We start from the raw sequence: 17,866 nt of genomic DNA, 5'->3' as shown, positions 1-17,866 counted from the left end.
GTATGGAACCTGCACTGTATAAAATAAGGCGATTTTTATTTCTGTCAATGGCAATATATCGCCTATGTATTGCCACAGATTGGCTCAAAAAAGAACCCCCCACGTTTGAGGGTTGGCGCTCTAGATTACTTGCCATCTATAATACTGAATTAAGTCTTTATAAGTTAAAGGGTCATAAGAAGAGATATAGAGGAGAACGAATTTGGGCACCATTGACTAGATGGCTGGAATATCAAGATACATTGTAAAAAAAAAAATGTTAACTGTTTTGATATGTGATGTATACAATTGTTTTATTCTTCAAGGTCCTCTTCCTCCCTTTGTTTCGCTTGTTTTTTTGTTTTTTTGTTTTGTTGTTCCGTTTCTCTGCACGGATATAGTATGTCTTCCTTTTTTTTGTTTATTTCTTGTATAACCCCCTCCCTCCGACATAATAAATAAAAAAATAAAATAAATAAAAATGTCAGTGCATCCAGTCAGAGAAAATGGAAGACCATACAAAAGCGATGCACTTTTTTACAACATGGAATCCAGTAGTTTGGGATTTTTGCAAGATTATGCTTGCATAAAACCTTTGCTTTTCACTGTGTCTATCGCTTACAAGGAGAAGGAGCCCATGTATAGGTCCACTAGAAAAGGGCATGGGCATTTCCTTTATCATTGCATACTACGATCAGTTGGAAAAGAGCCTGCAAGGGGCATAATGGAGCATTTAAATGAGACCTATTTAGTGGAACTAATTATGTATCAGGCTGGTTATAAACCAAGGCATCTCAAGCAATGTGTATTGTAATATTAGTAATCAGTGCGGCAGTAGACATCAATGTAATTAAGAATAGAGGATTTATTCTAGAGGCTGTTGAAGTGGTGTGGTACAGTCCTTGTGCCCCTGGGCCGAAGTTGTTGCTACTTTTTGAGTACAAACTCTTGGTGTGCCCGGAGTTCAGGCTCCTCTTTAGCTGTACTTGTTGAGGTTGTAACTACCTTAAATGACAAATGCTGTTGCTAGACAACAAGGGAAAGAGTTCTGTAAGAGAATCCCACTAGTACTAGTTTTGAAAGAAATTGGCCCTTGTCGTCAGTTGAGCTGCTTGGCTGCTCAATTAAAACAGGATAATTGGACACAACAAACAGCAAACGTTTGTGAAATAAAGTATCTGCTAATGTGCGCTATTTTAGCTATGATGTTTTGCGCATAGCTAACCCTAGCGACATGGGGTTGAGATGCAACTGGGGCATGAGCGCTGCTACCTTTGTCTTCAACATCCAGAAAGTAGCAGCTTGATAATGGCTTGAGTAGAGCAGCTTCTTGAGCCAGGCAAAAGTGTATTCCCTGTGATAATCCAAACAGAATTTCATGCAGGTCCTCTCAAGGGACTTTACTTGAGAAATTACTTTGTAAATAATAAACCAGCATTTGCAATGCAACGGATCTTGCGTTTACTCGAGTTAAAGCTATTACAGTTGTAAACTCCTAACCGGACTATTCTTGCCACATAAACTGAAAAATAAAACTGTTTCACATCATGCGGGAAACATTTTTATTGTTCTACCGAAAAACCTGTGCACATGGACAAAGAACAGGGAAATACTCAATAAAAATCCTGAAATGCTGGACTTGTTAAACGTTACAAACTATTATTTTATGAAAATGAAAGTGTGTCATTGCCTGGGCAAAGAATGCTTTAACATAAGGATGGATGCAGGAAAATGAAGCGCTTGGCGTCCCTGCCACTTGAGAATGCTACAGTCCTGTCTATGCTTGGGCATGGGTGGGACTAATGGACAGGACAGGCCCATGCATTGTAAATCCCAATAGGACCACCATGGGACAGAGTGGAAGAGTCCTGGTCCTCCAAAATATGTACTGGTGGGCCCACAGGCACCCCCTCCCCCTTCGGCTCAATGTACCCACTGGGGTAAGGAGAGGGCACTGTATGGCCATAAAGTAAGGTTTCATTTTAAGGTGTAGGTTAGCATAGGGTCAGTACACTTACTCTTGAATCTATTTTACTCAATGTAGTGGTAATCTCAACAGTGGTAATCCCTGCAGTGGTAAAATCAGAGGTTATAATCACGGTAGTGGGGATATCAGTAGTGGTAATATCAGTGGTATTAATCTCAGCAGTGGTAATCCCTGCAGTGATAATTTCAACTGTGGTAATCTCAGCAGAGGTAATCCCTGCACTGGTGATATCAGAGGAAGTAATCACAGTAATGGTAATCCCTGCAGTGGTAATCACAGTAGAGGTAATCTCAGCAGTGGTAATCCCTGCAGGGGTAATCTCAGAGGTAATAATCACAGCAGTGGTGATCTCAGCAGTGGTAATCTCAGAGATAGTAATCACAGTAGTGGTAATCTCAGCAATGGTAATATCAAATGTGGTAATCACAGCAGAGGTAATCTTTGCACTGGTAATCTCAGAGGTAGTAATCACAGTAGTGGTAATCTCATTCCAGTATAGTAAATTCTATGTAACATATGGACTCCGTTGTATTTTAGGTGGTGACATACAACCCTTCATTCTGGGTCTTTGGTCTGATATGTTCATTGCATTTGAGTGTGAATAACGCTCAAACATTTTCTGTTTATAACACGCTTCCCTGAAGAACATGTTTTAAACCACTTCCTCTTCAGCCAGAAAAAGAACAGCACTGCGCCTTCCTGAGGGGCACCATCCTCATCTAAAGATAAACATCTTAATTCGTTTAGTTTTTACTCAGCAGTCTAGGGCCTTATAAAACAATGGGAGTCAGATAGGATCTATTTCACAAGCATTTGCAATGCAAATGGTCTAGCTTTTACTCAAGTGAAAGTTATTAGCGTTGTAAACTCCTAACCAGACTTTTCTTGCCATATAACTGAAAAGTAAAACAGTTTCACGTAAGTGAGCCTGATGGCCACCATGAGCGAAAAGCAAACACACAAAAAGAAACAGAAGTCCGCCCGCAGTGAAATTTATCGGCAAAATTGCAATTATCCATGTAACCACAAAAGTGATGTAACCGGTAAAAGTGCAAATATCCATATAACAGGATCGTTATTGTGCAAAGCGCTCAACTTCTGCCCAGCGGGATTGCGCTGCCTACGAAATAAAGATTAAAAAATAGTGCAGAAACCATACGGAAAACATGGATCCTTGTATGTTTTCAGTAGTTTGCCAGCGCTGTCTAAGAGGCTAAACACCGGAAGAGGCATGATGTATGCATGCCTTCTACTAATGAAATCAAGCTAATTTTAAAGGGCAAGCCCACGAACCAACCAAACAGATGGGCTTGATATGGGTGTGTTTAAAAGCCAACAGACAGATTACACCAGGGACGGAGCACTTTGGGCTTGATCCTAAAAAGTCTAGTTTGAAGATGTGGTATTAATTTAACTTTTGTTTTGGTCTAAGAGAATCATGCTTCACTTTAGATTCAAAAGATTTTGCTATTGTGATTACCACCACCACCCTATAAAAAGTGTTGTATTGGAATGCCCGCAGAGCTAGTAGAGAATGACGAAATATCTGCAAAACAATGCAGTGAAGCAATTTTGAAATCTGTAATGAAATTAGCTGTGGGCTGTCCACCAGGTCAAAATCGTTAGACTTGAAAAAATATGCAGTCGGATCAGTGACAATATCAATAAGGTAAATTTATAAAGATAAACAGTTTAATTCACTGGAAATAAAAAAAATCTCATTAGCTATCCAGTAGGTCACAACCAGAAGTATTATGAAATGCACTCTGTAAGCTTTGTAATTGTTATTGGCTAGACTTGTTATCTGCCGGGAATGAGCACATCTTAGGGACCCGAGGGGTGATGATGATTATAATGGCTGTTATATTTAAAGTGGCCTTTGGGGATATATCTGGCACACAAACACTTGCCCTTCAGCCTTAGAAGAAAAGGTTTCTGTGAACAGTGTTTGTTCAGAGAAAAATACCTTGATCGTTGCTCTACAGAAAAAAAGAACATACAAAGAACTGTCATTCCCTTTCCACTTGCAAATTCCTGGGACCATTCTAGCTGACAGCCTTTCAGTGACTGAGTTGTATGATGGGCAGAGGAAAGCGTTTCCAGGCTAACAGAATCAACTGTCAGTTTATAGGGAAAGAAAACAATAAATACTGGTCAGTAATACAGGAACGAAAACATGCGCTCAAGATACACAGTCAACGCTTTCGTCCAAGAAGGTCTGGATATTGGCTTGTAGGATAGATAGATTGATGCCATGGAGCTTGTTTGGCAGTGTTAATTTTTCAGTTTTTTCATAGGTGGGGCAAAAAAAAAACAAATCAAACAGGAAAATCCCTCCCTGTGTTGTTTCTGAGCTAGTCACCATGGAGATAGGAAATTATAATCACCAAGAATGTCTTTCAGCATGACTCTGTCATGATTATTAACAGAATGGGATTCCTAGATTTATCTAGTATAGTGTCTAGGACAATGTTCAAGCCGCCCCAACAATGGTGATTGTCCCAACAAATTTCACAAATAGTTTAGAGAACTTTGGCATAGTAAATTTCAAGCTGAACCAATTGGTCGTAGCAAATGTGTATCTTCCCCCAAGGTCTTCATGCAGTAATTATACAAATTAGGACAAAGTTTAGTAGGCCATAACTGTATTTAATCGCACAACCCTATCTTATCAATCTACTAATTTTTCAACTTTTAACCAGCTGTCTTAACAGTATGGTTGCACAAGTTCCTCGCACTATTGCTTTCAGGCTTTCTTTATTTTGGCTGAAGTCGCATTTCCATGTGTCAGCATCCCCTCTAGCAATCTATCCATGTGGCCTACCCTGCCTCTCTCAATGACATCTTATATACTTTTCTTAAGCTTGGTGTTCTGTGGAGCGATTAGGGGTCAGCTCTTGCTCGGCGCCTTTGTCGTTATGCAGAATATTTGAACAATATCTCGTGTTCAAAATGTACATGAAGGCTCACTACTACCATTCTTCCTTCTTTCTGTGAGAAAGAAAACACAAGGTCATCTTCCTTGTAGCCATATCTCAGTTGCCACTTTTGAACAGTGCGTGTACCAGAATATGGACATTACCCTTTTCTTTCTTGTTAGTGTGAACCAAGAAAACTCGGCAGTTCAAGTCAGTTCAAATATTTTCCTTATTTACAAGAGGAGCTCAGAGTTATGGTGTCCTTTGCTCTTGTAATCTCCAAAATAGATTATTGTAATGCTTTAATGCTTAACATTGATAAACTCTCACTCAGCAAACTTCAACTAATCCAGAATACTGCTGCTCGCTTAATACTTAATCTTCCCAGTTCAGCTCCGGCCAGTGGCAGTCTGAGACGGTTACATTGGTTACCTGTTAAGAAACGCATTATCTTCAAGACGATATGTCTGACACATAAGTCCTTATACATGCGCAGCTCTGAATACCTGTCATTGGGGCTTTGCTGGTATGCCCCTAGTCATCAGCTTAGATCTACAGGTTCCTACTTGGTCCATGTTCTGCGGACTCGCAAGGCCAAATGGGGTGATAAAGCATTCATAGTGGCTGCTGCCAAGTACTGGAGTATGCTTCCTGTAACAATGAGGAAAGAACATCATTTTCTAGCCTTTAGAAAACAGCTAAAAACCTGGCTTTTCCCTCAGTAGTTTTTATTAATTCTTTTTTTCTTTTTCCTCTTGTCTTTCTGTCGGTCACTTCACTCCTGTTGCTTAGCACTTCGATGACTTGGCCGGAATGTGCTTTATAAATATGAACTACATACATACATACATACATACATACATACATACATACAAGCACACTTTTATTACCTGCACTAACAACAAGTTAGCCTGATTTCAAAGTTCTATGCTTGTGCCACACACTGCGTTCATTTTAAATGCACAAACAATATCCTGTTAGAATACAACTAGGTCTGTATTGTATGTAGCACAAAAACTACCAATTGAAGCCTTGTTGCAGAAGTCACTGCTATTAATGCCTTTTCCCTCCCAATCCTGCTTAACTTTGACCCTGAGTGAGAGGTATATCTCTTGCAGGAAACCATGTTAAAGGTGGTTGTGACTACATATGATACATTTGAAAATTGTTCCTATAAATGAAGTAAAGAGACAGTATGTGGACAAACGACATTGGATCAGTTGGTGAACCGTGGACAGGATAAAAGAATCAGCATTTTGTCTTGTCGGGTGATCCTACAGCAGAGTGTAAGAGAACACACAAAATGAAAGGGAAGACAGATGCACAAATGGTGCAGCTTTTAAACCATTTGACATGTGCTGCACGGCCTGCTGCTGTTGGCAAATGAAAACTGGAAAGTTGACACTGCTTCATGCAAGTGAATTGGGCTGTAGGTGAACTGCCTTGAAATACAGCATGGTGGCTGTGCAGCCTAGATCTATGGTATCACGTTTATGATATGCAGGATCATTGTGTTTAAAAAAAAAAAAAAAACATCTCAAGGATGAAAGAATCCCCTTGTTCTGTCATACATTGTGACGATCATTGTGGCTGACTCCAGTAGGCCAAATTTAATGTTCTGTTTCTGAGGCTGATGTCATAAGGCCAATAATTTATTTCTTTTAATGTTAGTGCTGTGTGAAAAATGTCACAGCTTTATTAACTAGGTCTATCTTCTTTTATATGGCTACCACTTTATGGGCTTGCTGTTGACATACATTGTCCTTCTTGCTTCTGTCCTCCAATTCAACATTTCATTATTGCAAGCAGCATGGCTTTGCCCTGAGTCATGCAAGACATTCAGTTGTACTTCAGTAGTGTCAGACCTCAATGGTGTTAAGGCAAGATAGAAACACAACAATATTCCAACAGATTGACTATGCCTCCCTGAAGAATTTGGGATATATTAACCTTTAGTGAATCCACAGACTGCTTGATTGCTGTCAATGTTTTTTTATGATTGAGTCCAACTTTACTTCAGAGATAGAGGCAGTGGGTTTGGTGTGAGATTTAACACCTCCCCCTGCATAAATTATCCACAGCATAGCGGTGGTCCCGAGGGCTTTGATATCTGCATCAGTCATGGCCCACCAACAAGTTGCATTAGCACAGTCTTCTGCAAGTTCTGTCAGGACTAGACACACCTGTGGAGGATCCCAGATTGCATGGTGGGAATAAAAAGACACAGCATGGTTACAATGAAAATCGGGCCCCCCTGCACCACACCAGGTCAAATCCAAGATAAGGCTGGATAACGCCACTTAAAATTGGCTTGTTACTTCACTTGCCAAAGAACAGGCACAGTTGGTGTTAGCAGTGCAGTTGGGGTAACAGACATCTCCAGGGCACAGAAGCTAAAATTCACTGTGTCATTCACAACGATTGGTCCCAGTGGAGATCTGGTTAAAATGCAGCAGTGATGTTCTAATAGGCAGTAGCTGGGGAGACAAGGAGACCCAAATTCAGCAAGGTGATTTGCGCACCGTAAAATTATGTTTCTTCATGGAAAAAAAGGTGAGTGGTGCTCAAATGTAGAATCATCATTAAATCTTTGGGGTCTACTTACTTAGTTCAACAATGAAGCGTGGGTTTAATATGTATTGTGGTAGAGTTTGCTAAATCTCCACAGAAGAAACCAGGAACCTAGTGTACTTTACAAAAAGGGCGCAGGTACAGTGTGCAGTGACAGTCTATCAGAACAGCATTTCTAGTATAATGTTGGCCATTCCAAGATGGCCATGTCTTAGCAGGAGCTCAGTCTGGTTTCAGGATTATCATCACAGCAGCAGTCCCACTGCTGTTTCTCTGGTGGGACCACAGACCAGATATTTAGAACACCTTGCAGCTGCAGGATCAGGTCATGGTGTAGGGAAGACCATTAAACAGAGACCATAGCTGATTGTGATTATCTAAAGGAGAGAAGCTTCAAGTCAAGTCAAAATACTTTGTTAGATTTCTTTAAAAAAAATCATAAAAGCCTACCAATCATAATACGTATATTAAGATAAAACATTATTTACATCATCACTAAAAATTTGACTGTTTCATTAAAAGGTGCATTATTAGACAGTCCGAGATTTTCTGCATTTAATCTCTGCCCACAAAAACCTCCACGTAATGTAGCAAGTGTGCATAGTTGGTAAAGGCTGCAAAAACAAATACGCAGGTCGGCATTGCCTTAAGCCACAGGACCTCAATAATGGCAGGATCCAATGCTTAATTCACCAAAGAACTTAAAAAATAAAACAATGTGCATGGTACTCTGTGATGAGACATTATCACAGGAAGTTATCTAAATTCATTTATCGCTTATTGATCACCAGAAAACTAGTTAGATGATGGAATGTATCCAACCTAAAGCTAGTTAAAATAAATATGTGTTGAGCTTTGTAATCAGTTTTTCAGTATGGCTGCAAATCATATATGGCCAGGGTCATTTGATGTATGCGTACTTTGGGCTTCATCACTTCATTAGACAACCTAAGATCTCACATAGTCCGACAGTCTTTTTTCAGCTTCCTTCTATTGGTGTTCATTAAAGTTTCCGGTTGATCAAAAATGTTAGGGTACTCCAGATCACCCACAAAACATTTCACATACTTCAGCCAAGAGAGTTGGAAGGCCTCTTCTAACATTAAACAGTCCTTAATAATCTCACGATTAAGGACAGTTAGCTCAGTTGGCCAAATCTTGTGCCATAATGGGTTGGATCTTAACTATGGGGGTTATTACAACTTTGGAGGAGGTGTTAATCCGTCCCAAAAGTGACGGTAAAGTGACGGATATACCAACAGCTGTATTACGAGTTCCATAGGATATAATGGACTCGTAATATGGCTGGTGGTATATCCGTCACTTTACCGTCACTTTTGGGACGGATTAACACCTCCTCCAAAGTTGTAATAACCCCCTATGTCTGTTAAAAAAGAAAGACCCAGTTCAGCATGGTAGACATATGTTGGACTGCTATCAGGCACTGTGAGTAGATATCTCAAGAAGGTATTCTCAGCTATTTGCAATCAATGAACCCCATATCTTGGGCTTGATAGGCACTTTGGTTTGTAGGTGGTTAATAACTCTTTCACTGGTTTCCTTTCCAGTTTCCTTATAAAATTACAAAGTGCCATGCTAGTTTTTATAAATTGAAGCTTTCAGGTATTAACAGCCTGTCTCTAGATTCCAACTGATTTAACAGGATGCCCAAGTATGAGAAGTATGTGAGTATCTAAAGGGGCAAAGGTTCATTGGTAAACATACTGGCAGTGTGAGTCTTGAGGCCCCCAGGCAGCACTGACAGCAGCACATCAGAACAGATATTCTTTTGGTGGCCTAAAGAAACTGCAGCTCATTCTGCAGCCTGACAATCAGTACAATTTTTATTTCCTTCTTCTTTTTGGTGGTGTGTGTGATGGGGCTGATTGGTTCCTTATTCAGCAGGGCTCCTCATGTGGGGACCATACAAATGCCAACTTTGGGCAATTGCAGCTCTGAAGGTTCCGCCAATATGACACAGGAGCAGAAATTGGGAAGACAGACCCAGGTAATCAAAGGCAGAAGATCAAAGGCAGAGCCCAACAGCATCAGTGTGAAGGAAGCTCTAGGAGAAAGTAGCAGTGCCTTTCCTTAGTAAGCCCCACCTACTTGTGCCTTCATTAGCTCGAACCTATCAGACAGCCGAAGCTGTCTGGTTGCAAACAACATCATACCAAGAACCTAAAGGGGGCTTAAATCCCACTTATTGCTTAACATTGGTTGGATTTATTATCACTCTCATTTGCGTGTTTCTAATTTGATGGCTTGCCTTGTGCATCTTGTGTTTGTCCCTTGTCTGTAGCCTCAAAGGCAAAACCTGTTGGCTTTGCTAGTGTGTTTTTTTTTTTCTTGCACATTGTGTTGCAGGCTAACCTGTGTTTTGAGATACATTGCATCATGTAACAAGGGTCATGGCTACGGCATTGCTGGCATTACCACATTTTCAAGGAGGTTATAGTATCTTCTAGCCCTTGAAAAAAGCACAAATAGCACTGGTGAGATCTAGGTGCATCCTATTGGAAAACGATTGGCTATTTAATTTATATAAAACGTATTGTCTACCAATACCTTATTTTCTTTTGTGGCTGTTGTAGTTTTTGTTAAAATTAAGCATTGGCTCTGTGATGAGCTATACATATGTCAGTACAAATATTGCATGCTTCTTTGCACCACAAGTTACTTCTGTTAATATATTTTTTTGTATTTTTTTTCAAGCTAGAAAAGCCCAAGCCCATCAAATGCGGGACATTTGGTGCTTCAGCACTACAGAATAGATATCTTGCTACAGGAGATTTTGATGGAAACCTTAATGTGTGGTAAGGACGGTGATGTACTCAATTATTCAGAGGAATGTACTTCTTTTTGTAGGCATGCATACTGCATACATATGTGTTATTGTGGACAAAGAAATGGAATGGCACTTAATGTCTTCTGCTATTTCCAGAAAATGTTTTAAAGTTGTTTTGCCATCTGTGACACTGCTTTAGAAAAGATCTTCCAAATAGCAAGCAGCTAACAGCCACTCGAGAGAGGATCCCCATCCATCCAACAAGTGTTAAAATTCTGATCCATTCATGTAAAGCTCCTCTCTTACTCTCAAGCATATGACTGAATTGCACACCACCATGTTATTTCAGCCAATTTCCTATCATGCAGGTACACCAGGCCCTCTTACTGTAAATCATTGCAATCTTGTCAGTTGCATGAGACTAGCCTGCATCTTTGACAATCCTTTAATTATTTGACTGAAGTTCAAGGTTTTCTCCATCAGGATGTTTACAGTCTTGCTACTTCAGTCAGTGGATTTATGGAAGACTCGTTCTGTATAGGGAGTTGGCTCTGTATACACTATCTTAAAGTGAGAGATAGTGTGCACAGCGTCCAAGGGTTCCTCTTAGAGGCTGATAGTGGCAAAATTAGATAATACTAATGCTCTATTTTGTGGTAGTGTGGTTATGTTTTTATATAGAAAAATATATTTTCTTAATTTTTTTTTAGAACCACAAGATTCAAATTTTTATGTAAGTACATGAATTGTAAGGTACTACACACAGGTAAGTATAGAACTTTGATTTAAGACAGTAGTACACACAGTTTTGGTTAAAATGGCAATAGCTATTTTAAAAGTGGACACAGTGCAAAAATCAACAGTTCCTGGGGGAGGTAAGTATTGGTTAGTTTCTCAGGTAAGTAAAGCACTTACAAGTTCAGTCTCCTGGGTATAGGCAGCCCACTGTTGGGGGTTTAAGGCAACCTCAAAGCCACAGCACCAGCAGCACAGGGCCGGTCAGATGCTTGGGTCAAAGGAGGGCCCAAATAACAGATGCGCCTATGGAGAACATAGGTGCTCCGGTTCCACTCTGCTAGCAGGTAAGTACCTGCATCCTCAGGGAGCAGACCGGGGGGGGGGAAGATTTGTAGAGCAGTGGGGGGGACAGACACAAGCACACAAAACACACCCTCAGTGGCACAGGGACGGCCGGGTGCAGTGTGCAAAGTAGGTGTCGGGTTTGCCGTAGAAAACAGTGGAGGGACCCGGGGGTCATTCTGGCAATGCAAGCAGGGCATGGGGGGCTTCCTGGGCCAGCCATCGACTGGGCTAGGATGAGGGCAGCCTGCTGGTTACTCCTGTACTGTTAGGTGGTTCCTCTTGGTCCTGGGGGCTGCGGGTGCAGTGCTTGATCCAGGCGTTGGGTTCCTTTGTTACCAGGCAGTCGCGGTCAGGGGAAGCCTCTGGATCCTCTCTGCAGGCGTCGCTGTGGGGGGTGCAGGGAGGTAGACTCAGGGTGTCCACGTCATTGGCATCGTCTGGGAGTCCTCTCTGCAGTGTTGGTTGTCCTGAACTCGACCCGGGGGCGTCAGGTGCAGAGTGTGAAGACTCACGCTTCTGGCTGGAAGTTAGAGTCTCTTTAAAGTTGCTTTCTTTGTTGTTGTTTCTGGACAGAGCCACTGTCCTCGGGAGGTTCTTGGTCCTTTAGGTGCAGGTCAATCCTTGGGGTCCTCAGAGGTCGCTGGTCCCACTGGATGTGTTGCTGTGCCGGTTCTTTGAGTCTAGAGACATGCCGGTAGGGCTGGGGCCAAGTCAGTTGTTGTCTCCATCGTCTCTGCGGGGCTTTCAGGTCAGCAGTCCTTCTTTGTTCTTCAGGTTGCAGGAATCTGATTTCCTGGGTTCAGGGTCGCCCCTAAATACTAAATTTAGGGGTGTGTTTAGATCTGGTGTCAGTAGCCGATGGCTACTGTCCTTCAGGGTGGCTACATCCTCCTTGTGCCTCCTCCGTGAGGGGAGGGGGGCACATCCCTATTCCTACTGGGGGAATCCTCCAAAACTAAGATGGAGGATTTCTTAAGGCAGGGGTCACATCAGCTCAGGACACCTTAGGGGCTGTCCTGACTGGTGGGTGACTCCTCCTTGTTTTTCTCATTATCTCCTCCGGGCTTGCTGCCAAAACTGGGGGCTGTGTCCAGAGGGGCGGGCATCTCCACTAGCTAGGATGCCCTGGGGCGCTGTAACAACAGGTATGAGCCTTTGAGGCTCACCGCCAGGTGTTACAGTTCCTGCAGGGGGAGGTGAGAAGCACCTCCACCTAGTGCAGGCTTTGTTCCTGGCCACAGAGTGACAAAGGCACTCACCCCATGTGCCATAAACTCGTCTGGTTGTGGCAGGCTGGCAGGAACTGGTCAGCCTAATACTAGGATTCGGACTGGTATACAGGGGGCATCTCTAAGATGACCTCTGTGTGCATTTTTCAATAAATCCCACACTGGCATCAGTGTGGATTTATTGTGCTGAGAAGTTTGATACCAAACTTCCCGGATTGCAGTGTAGCCATTATGGATCTGTGGAGTTCATGTTTGACAAACTCCCAGCCCATATACTCTTCATGGCTTACCAGCACTTACAATATCTAAGGTTTGGATTAGACACCTTCAGGGCATAGTGCGCATGCAACTATGCCCTCACCTGTGGTATAGTGCACACTGCTTTAGGGCTGTAAGGCCTGCTAGAGGGGTGACTTACCTATGCCACAGGCAGTAGGATGTGGGCATGGCACCCTGAGGGGAGTGCCATGTCGACTTAGTCATTTTCTTTCCACTAGCACACACAAGCTGTGAGGCAGTGTTCATGTAGAGACCTTCCTTGGCCACAGGGCCCTTGGTACCATGGGTACCAGTTACAAGGGACTTATCTGTGTGCCAGCGTTGTGCCAATTGTGGAAACAAAGGTACAGTTTTAGGGAAAGAACACTGATGCTGGGGCCTGGTTAGCAGGATCCCAGCACACTTTCAATCATAACTAGCATCAACAAAAGGCAAAATGTTAGTGGATAACCATGCCAAGGGAGGCATTTCCCTACATTCTGGGTAAGGGCATTCTCCATCAAGACCCATTCTGATCATCTGGCTTACCCTTCAAGCAGTTGCATCACCACCCTAAGCCAGTATCACAACCCTTGCATTCCACTGTGAGTCCTGCAATTTCAACACTTTGTACATCTGTGTTAGGCCTGCTGGTCCTAATTTAAATACTTCCTCCTCTGTGTTGCAAAGCTTTTTCGGTCTGTTACCACGTAATGTATGGGACTTAATAAAAATACAATCTTAAAATAAATAACAAGATATAAAATGCTTTTTTCTACAAGCTGCCATAATGATGGGCACAAAACGTACTACTGTAGCCTCCGCAGAGAGTCCGATTACCATTTGGGTACAGAGACCCAAAGAATAGCAGCAAATTAAACATTATGTTCGATGGCATATGTTGCTGCAGATACACATGTTGAGCACAGTCCGCTGCCTGGTGTTGGGCTCGGAGTATTACAAGTTGTTTTTCTTCGAAGAAGTCTTTTTTGGTCACGGGACCGAAGGACTCCTCCCTCTTCGGCTCCATTGCGCATGGGCGTCGACTCCATCTTAGATTGTTTTTTTCCGCTGTCGGGTTCGGACGTGTTCCTTTTCGCTCCGTGTTTCGGTTCGGAAAGTTAGTCAGAATCTCGGAAGAAAGCGTCGGTATTGTTCCGTTCGGTATCTGGATAGTTAGGTACATCGACACCGATCATCGGAAGACTTTGGGGTAGCTTCGATCCCCCATCGGGGCCTGGTCGGCCCGACCGCGTGTGACGCTGAAGCCGATGGAACGGACCCCGTTCCGTTTCTGCCCAAAATGTCACAGTAAGTATCCTTATACAGATCAGCACTTGGTCTGTAACTTGTGCTTGTCCCCCGAGCACAAGGAGGATACCTGTGAGGCCTGTCGAGCCTTCCGGTCCAGAAAAACACTCCGGGACCGAAGAGCCAGGCGTCTACAAATGGCGTCCACGCCGACAAAACAACGTTTCGACGACGAAGAGGAAACATTCTCGGTTCCGGACTCAGAATCCGGAGACGCCGACGTCGAACAACAACAACAAACAGTGAGTAAGACGTCGAAAATAAAGACCATCGAAAAAACAAAAGCCCAGGGGACGCCACTGCCAACAGGCCATGGCTCGACCCATAAAACCGGCGACCCGTCGAAGGCGCCGAAAAAGGGCACGCCCATAACGAAGACACCCGACTCCGGTCGAGGGACCGCCATGGAGCAACCTCGGAGCCGAGATAGCGGCTCCGAGAAGCATAAACAAGATGCCGGCACCGAAAAACATCGGCACCGAGACACACTGCCGAAAGCCACAAAAATTCAGTCGGTACCGAAGCCGAAAAAAGATTCTCTCTCGGCGCCGAAAAGTTCCACACCTCCTTCCTACACAGAGGAACAAGGAATAAGTGGCCAGATGCACAGATTTGGACAAGAGCTCCAAAGTGTAGAATCAGACTACACACAAAAGAGACTGTACATCCAACAAGACACAGGGAAGATATCAACCCTTCCCCCAATAATGAGAAAAAGAAGGATCGGATTTCTCAAGGATGACGCACAACCACAAGCCAAAGTGGTTAAAAAAGTCACGCCTCCGCCCTCTCCACCACAACAGGCATCGCCGGCACAAACTCCGCCACAAATGCACTCACCAGCGCAAACTACTATAAGTCAAGATAATCAGGATCAAGACGCTTGGGACTTATACGACACCCCAGTGCCGGACAATGATCCCGATTCATACCCCACAAAGCCGTCACCGCCAGAGGACAGTACCTCATACTCGCAACTGGTGGCTAGGGCAGCAGAATTCCACAATGTCCAACTGCATTCGGATCCTATAGAGGATGATTTTTTATTTAACACCCTCTCGGCTACACATAGCCAATATCAATGTCTCCCAATGCTACCAGGGATGTTACGGCACGCAAAACAAATTTTTGAAGAGCCCGTAAAATCAAGAGCCATCACCCCAAGGGTGGATAAGAAATATAAACCACCACCCACAGACCCAGTGTTTATTACTTCGCAGTTACCACCTGACTCCGTAGTAGTAGGGGCAGCTCGCAAAAGAGCAAATTCCCATACATCTGGCGACGCCCCACCTCCGGACAAAGAAAGCCGAAAATTTGATGCGGCAGGAAAAAGAGTCTCATCACAGGCAGCCAACCAATGGCACATCGCAAATTCTCAAGCGCTGCTAGCCCGATATGACCGCGCACACTGGGATGAGATGCAACTTCTCATAGACCATCTTCCCCAGGAATACCAAAAAAGGGCGCAGCAAATAGTTGAAGAGGGACAAACGATCTCGAACAATCAAATCCGCTCTTCAATGGACGCAGCCGATACTGCAGCAAGAACAGTCAACACTGCTGTCACCATAAGGAGACACGCATGGCTCCGCACTTCAGGGTTCAAACCTGAAATCCAGCAGGCTGTCCTTAATATGCCCTTCAACGAAAAACAACTTTTTGGCCTTGAAGTGGACACAGCCATTGAAAAACTTAAAAAGGACACAGACACGGCCAAAGCCATGGGCGCACTCTACTCCCCGCAGAGCAGAGGCTCTTTTAGAAAAACTCCATTTAGAGGGGGGTTTCGTGGCCAACCCACAGACACCACCAGCCAACAAACAAGAACCACACCCTATCAGGGTTCATTCCAAAGGGGAGGTTTCAGGGGATATAGAGGGGGTCAATTCCCAAGGAGTAGGGGAAAATTCCAAACTCCAAAAACACCTCCACCTAAACAGTGACTTTCAAGTCACACAACCCCTTCACTCAACACCAGTGGGGGGAAGACTAAGCCAATTCTACCAATCTTGGCAGCAGATTACAACAGACAATTGGGTACTAGCAATAATCCAACATGGCTATTGCATAGAATTCCACAAATTCCCACCAAACATCCCTCCAAAAACACGCAAAATGTCACTACAACATTTAGAACTTTTAGGACTAGAAGTTCAAGCACTACTGCAAAAGGATGCAATAGAATTAGTACCAGTACAACAAAAAAACACAGGAGTTTACTCCCTGTACTTTCTAATTCCAAAAAAAGACAAAACATTAAGACCAATATTAGATCTCAGGACACTAAATACCTACATCATATCGGACCACTTTCACATGGTCACACTACAAGACATCATTCCACTGCTCAAACAGCAAGATTACATGACCACATTAGACCTAAAAGATGCGTACTTTCATATACCGATACATCCTTCTCACAGAAAGTACCTAAGGTTCGTATTCAAAGGAATACATTACCAATTCAAGGTGTTGCCATTCGGAATAACAACTGCACCAAGAGTATTCACAAAATGTCTAGCAGTAGTAGCAGCACATATCCGGAGACAACAAATACATGTGTTTCCTTACCTAGACGATTGGCTAATCAAGACCAACACAGTAAGAAAGTGCACAAACAACACCACATATGTCATACAAACCCTTCACAAACTGGGTTTCTCCATCAACTATACAAAGTCACACCTCGAACCGTGTCAGACACAACAATATCTAGGGGCAACCATCAACACATCAAAAGGAATTGCCACTCCAAGTCCACAAAGAGTTCAAGCATTCCACAAGGTAATAAGTGCTATGTTTCCAAACCAAAAGATACAAGCAAAATTTGTGCTAAAACTTCTAGGCATGATGTCATCATGCATAGCCATTGTACCAAACGCAAGACTACACATGCGACCCTTACAACAGTGCCTAGCATCACAATGGTCACAAGCACAGGGTCAACTTCTAGATCTGGTGTTGGTAGACCGCCAAAAATACCTCTCGCTTCTATGGTGGAACAGCAACAATTTAAACAAAGGGCGGACATTTCAGGACCCAGTGCCTCAATACGTTGTAACAACAGATGCTTCCATGACAGGGTGGGGAGCACACCTCAATCACCACAGCATTCAAGGACAATGGGACGTACACCAAACAAAATTTCATATAAATTACCTAGAACTGTTAGCAGTATTTCTAGCGTTAAAAGCTTTTCAACCCATAATAACACACAAATACATTCTTGTCAAAACAGACAACATGACAACAATGTATTATTTAAACAAACAAGGAGGAACACACTCAACACAATTGTGTCTCCTAACACAAAAAATATGGCAGTGGGCGATTCACAACCACATTCGCCTAATAGCACAATTTATTCCAGGGATCCAAAACCAACTAGCAGAGATCACCAACAAGTCCACGAATGGGAAATTCACCCCCAAGTTCTGAACAATTACTTTCAAATTTGGGGAACACCCCAGATAGATTTGTTCGCAACAAAAGAAAACGCAAAATGCCAAAACTTCGCATCCAGGTACCCACACCGCGAATCACAAGGCAATGCTCTATGGATGAGTTGGTCAGGGATATTTGCATACGCTTTTCCCCCTCTCCCTCTCCTTCCATATCTAGTAAACAAATTGAGTCAAAACCAACTCAAACTCATACTGATAGCACCCACATGGGCAAGACAACCTTGGTATACAACTCTACTAGACCTTTCACTAGTACCGCATGTCAAACTACCCAA

At 43.1% G+C, this 17,866-nt stretch overlaps 1 protein-coding gene across 1 annotated transcript in view; it reads left to right on the top strand.

Annotated features, from left to right (window-relative positions):
- DNAAF10 (dynein axonemal assembly factor 10) overlaps positions 1 to 17,866 on the top strand; it is a 101,088-nt gene that overhangs the window by 24,661 nt on the left and 58,561 nt on the right. Inside the window, exon 2 of the mRNA XM_069234276.1 lies at positions 10,171 to 10,271. Coding sequence (XP_069090377.1) covers positions 10,171 to 10,271 — 101 coding nt within the window. The remainder of the gene's footprint in view (positions 1 to 10,170; positions 10,272 to 17,866) is intronic.

The sequence above is a fragment of the Pleurodeles waltl genome, chromosome 5 (assembly GCF_031143425.1).
Source record: "Pleurodeles waltl isolate 20211129_DDA chromosome 5, aPleWal1.hap1.20221129, whole genome shotgun sequence".
NCBI classification, from domain to species: domain Eukaryota; kingdom Metazoa; phylum Chordata; class Amphibia; order Caudata; family Salamandridae; genus Pleurodeles; species Pleurodeles waltl.
This window is presented reverse-complemented; position numbering and strand designations above follow the sequence as displayed.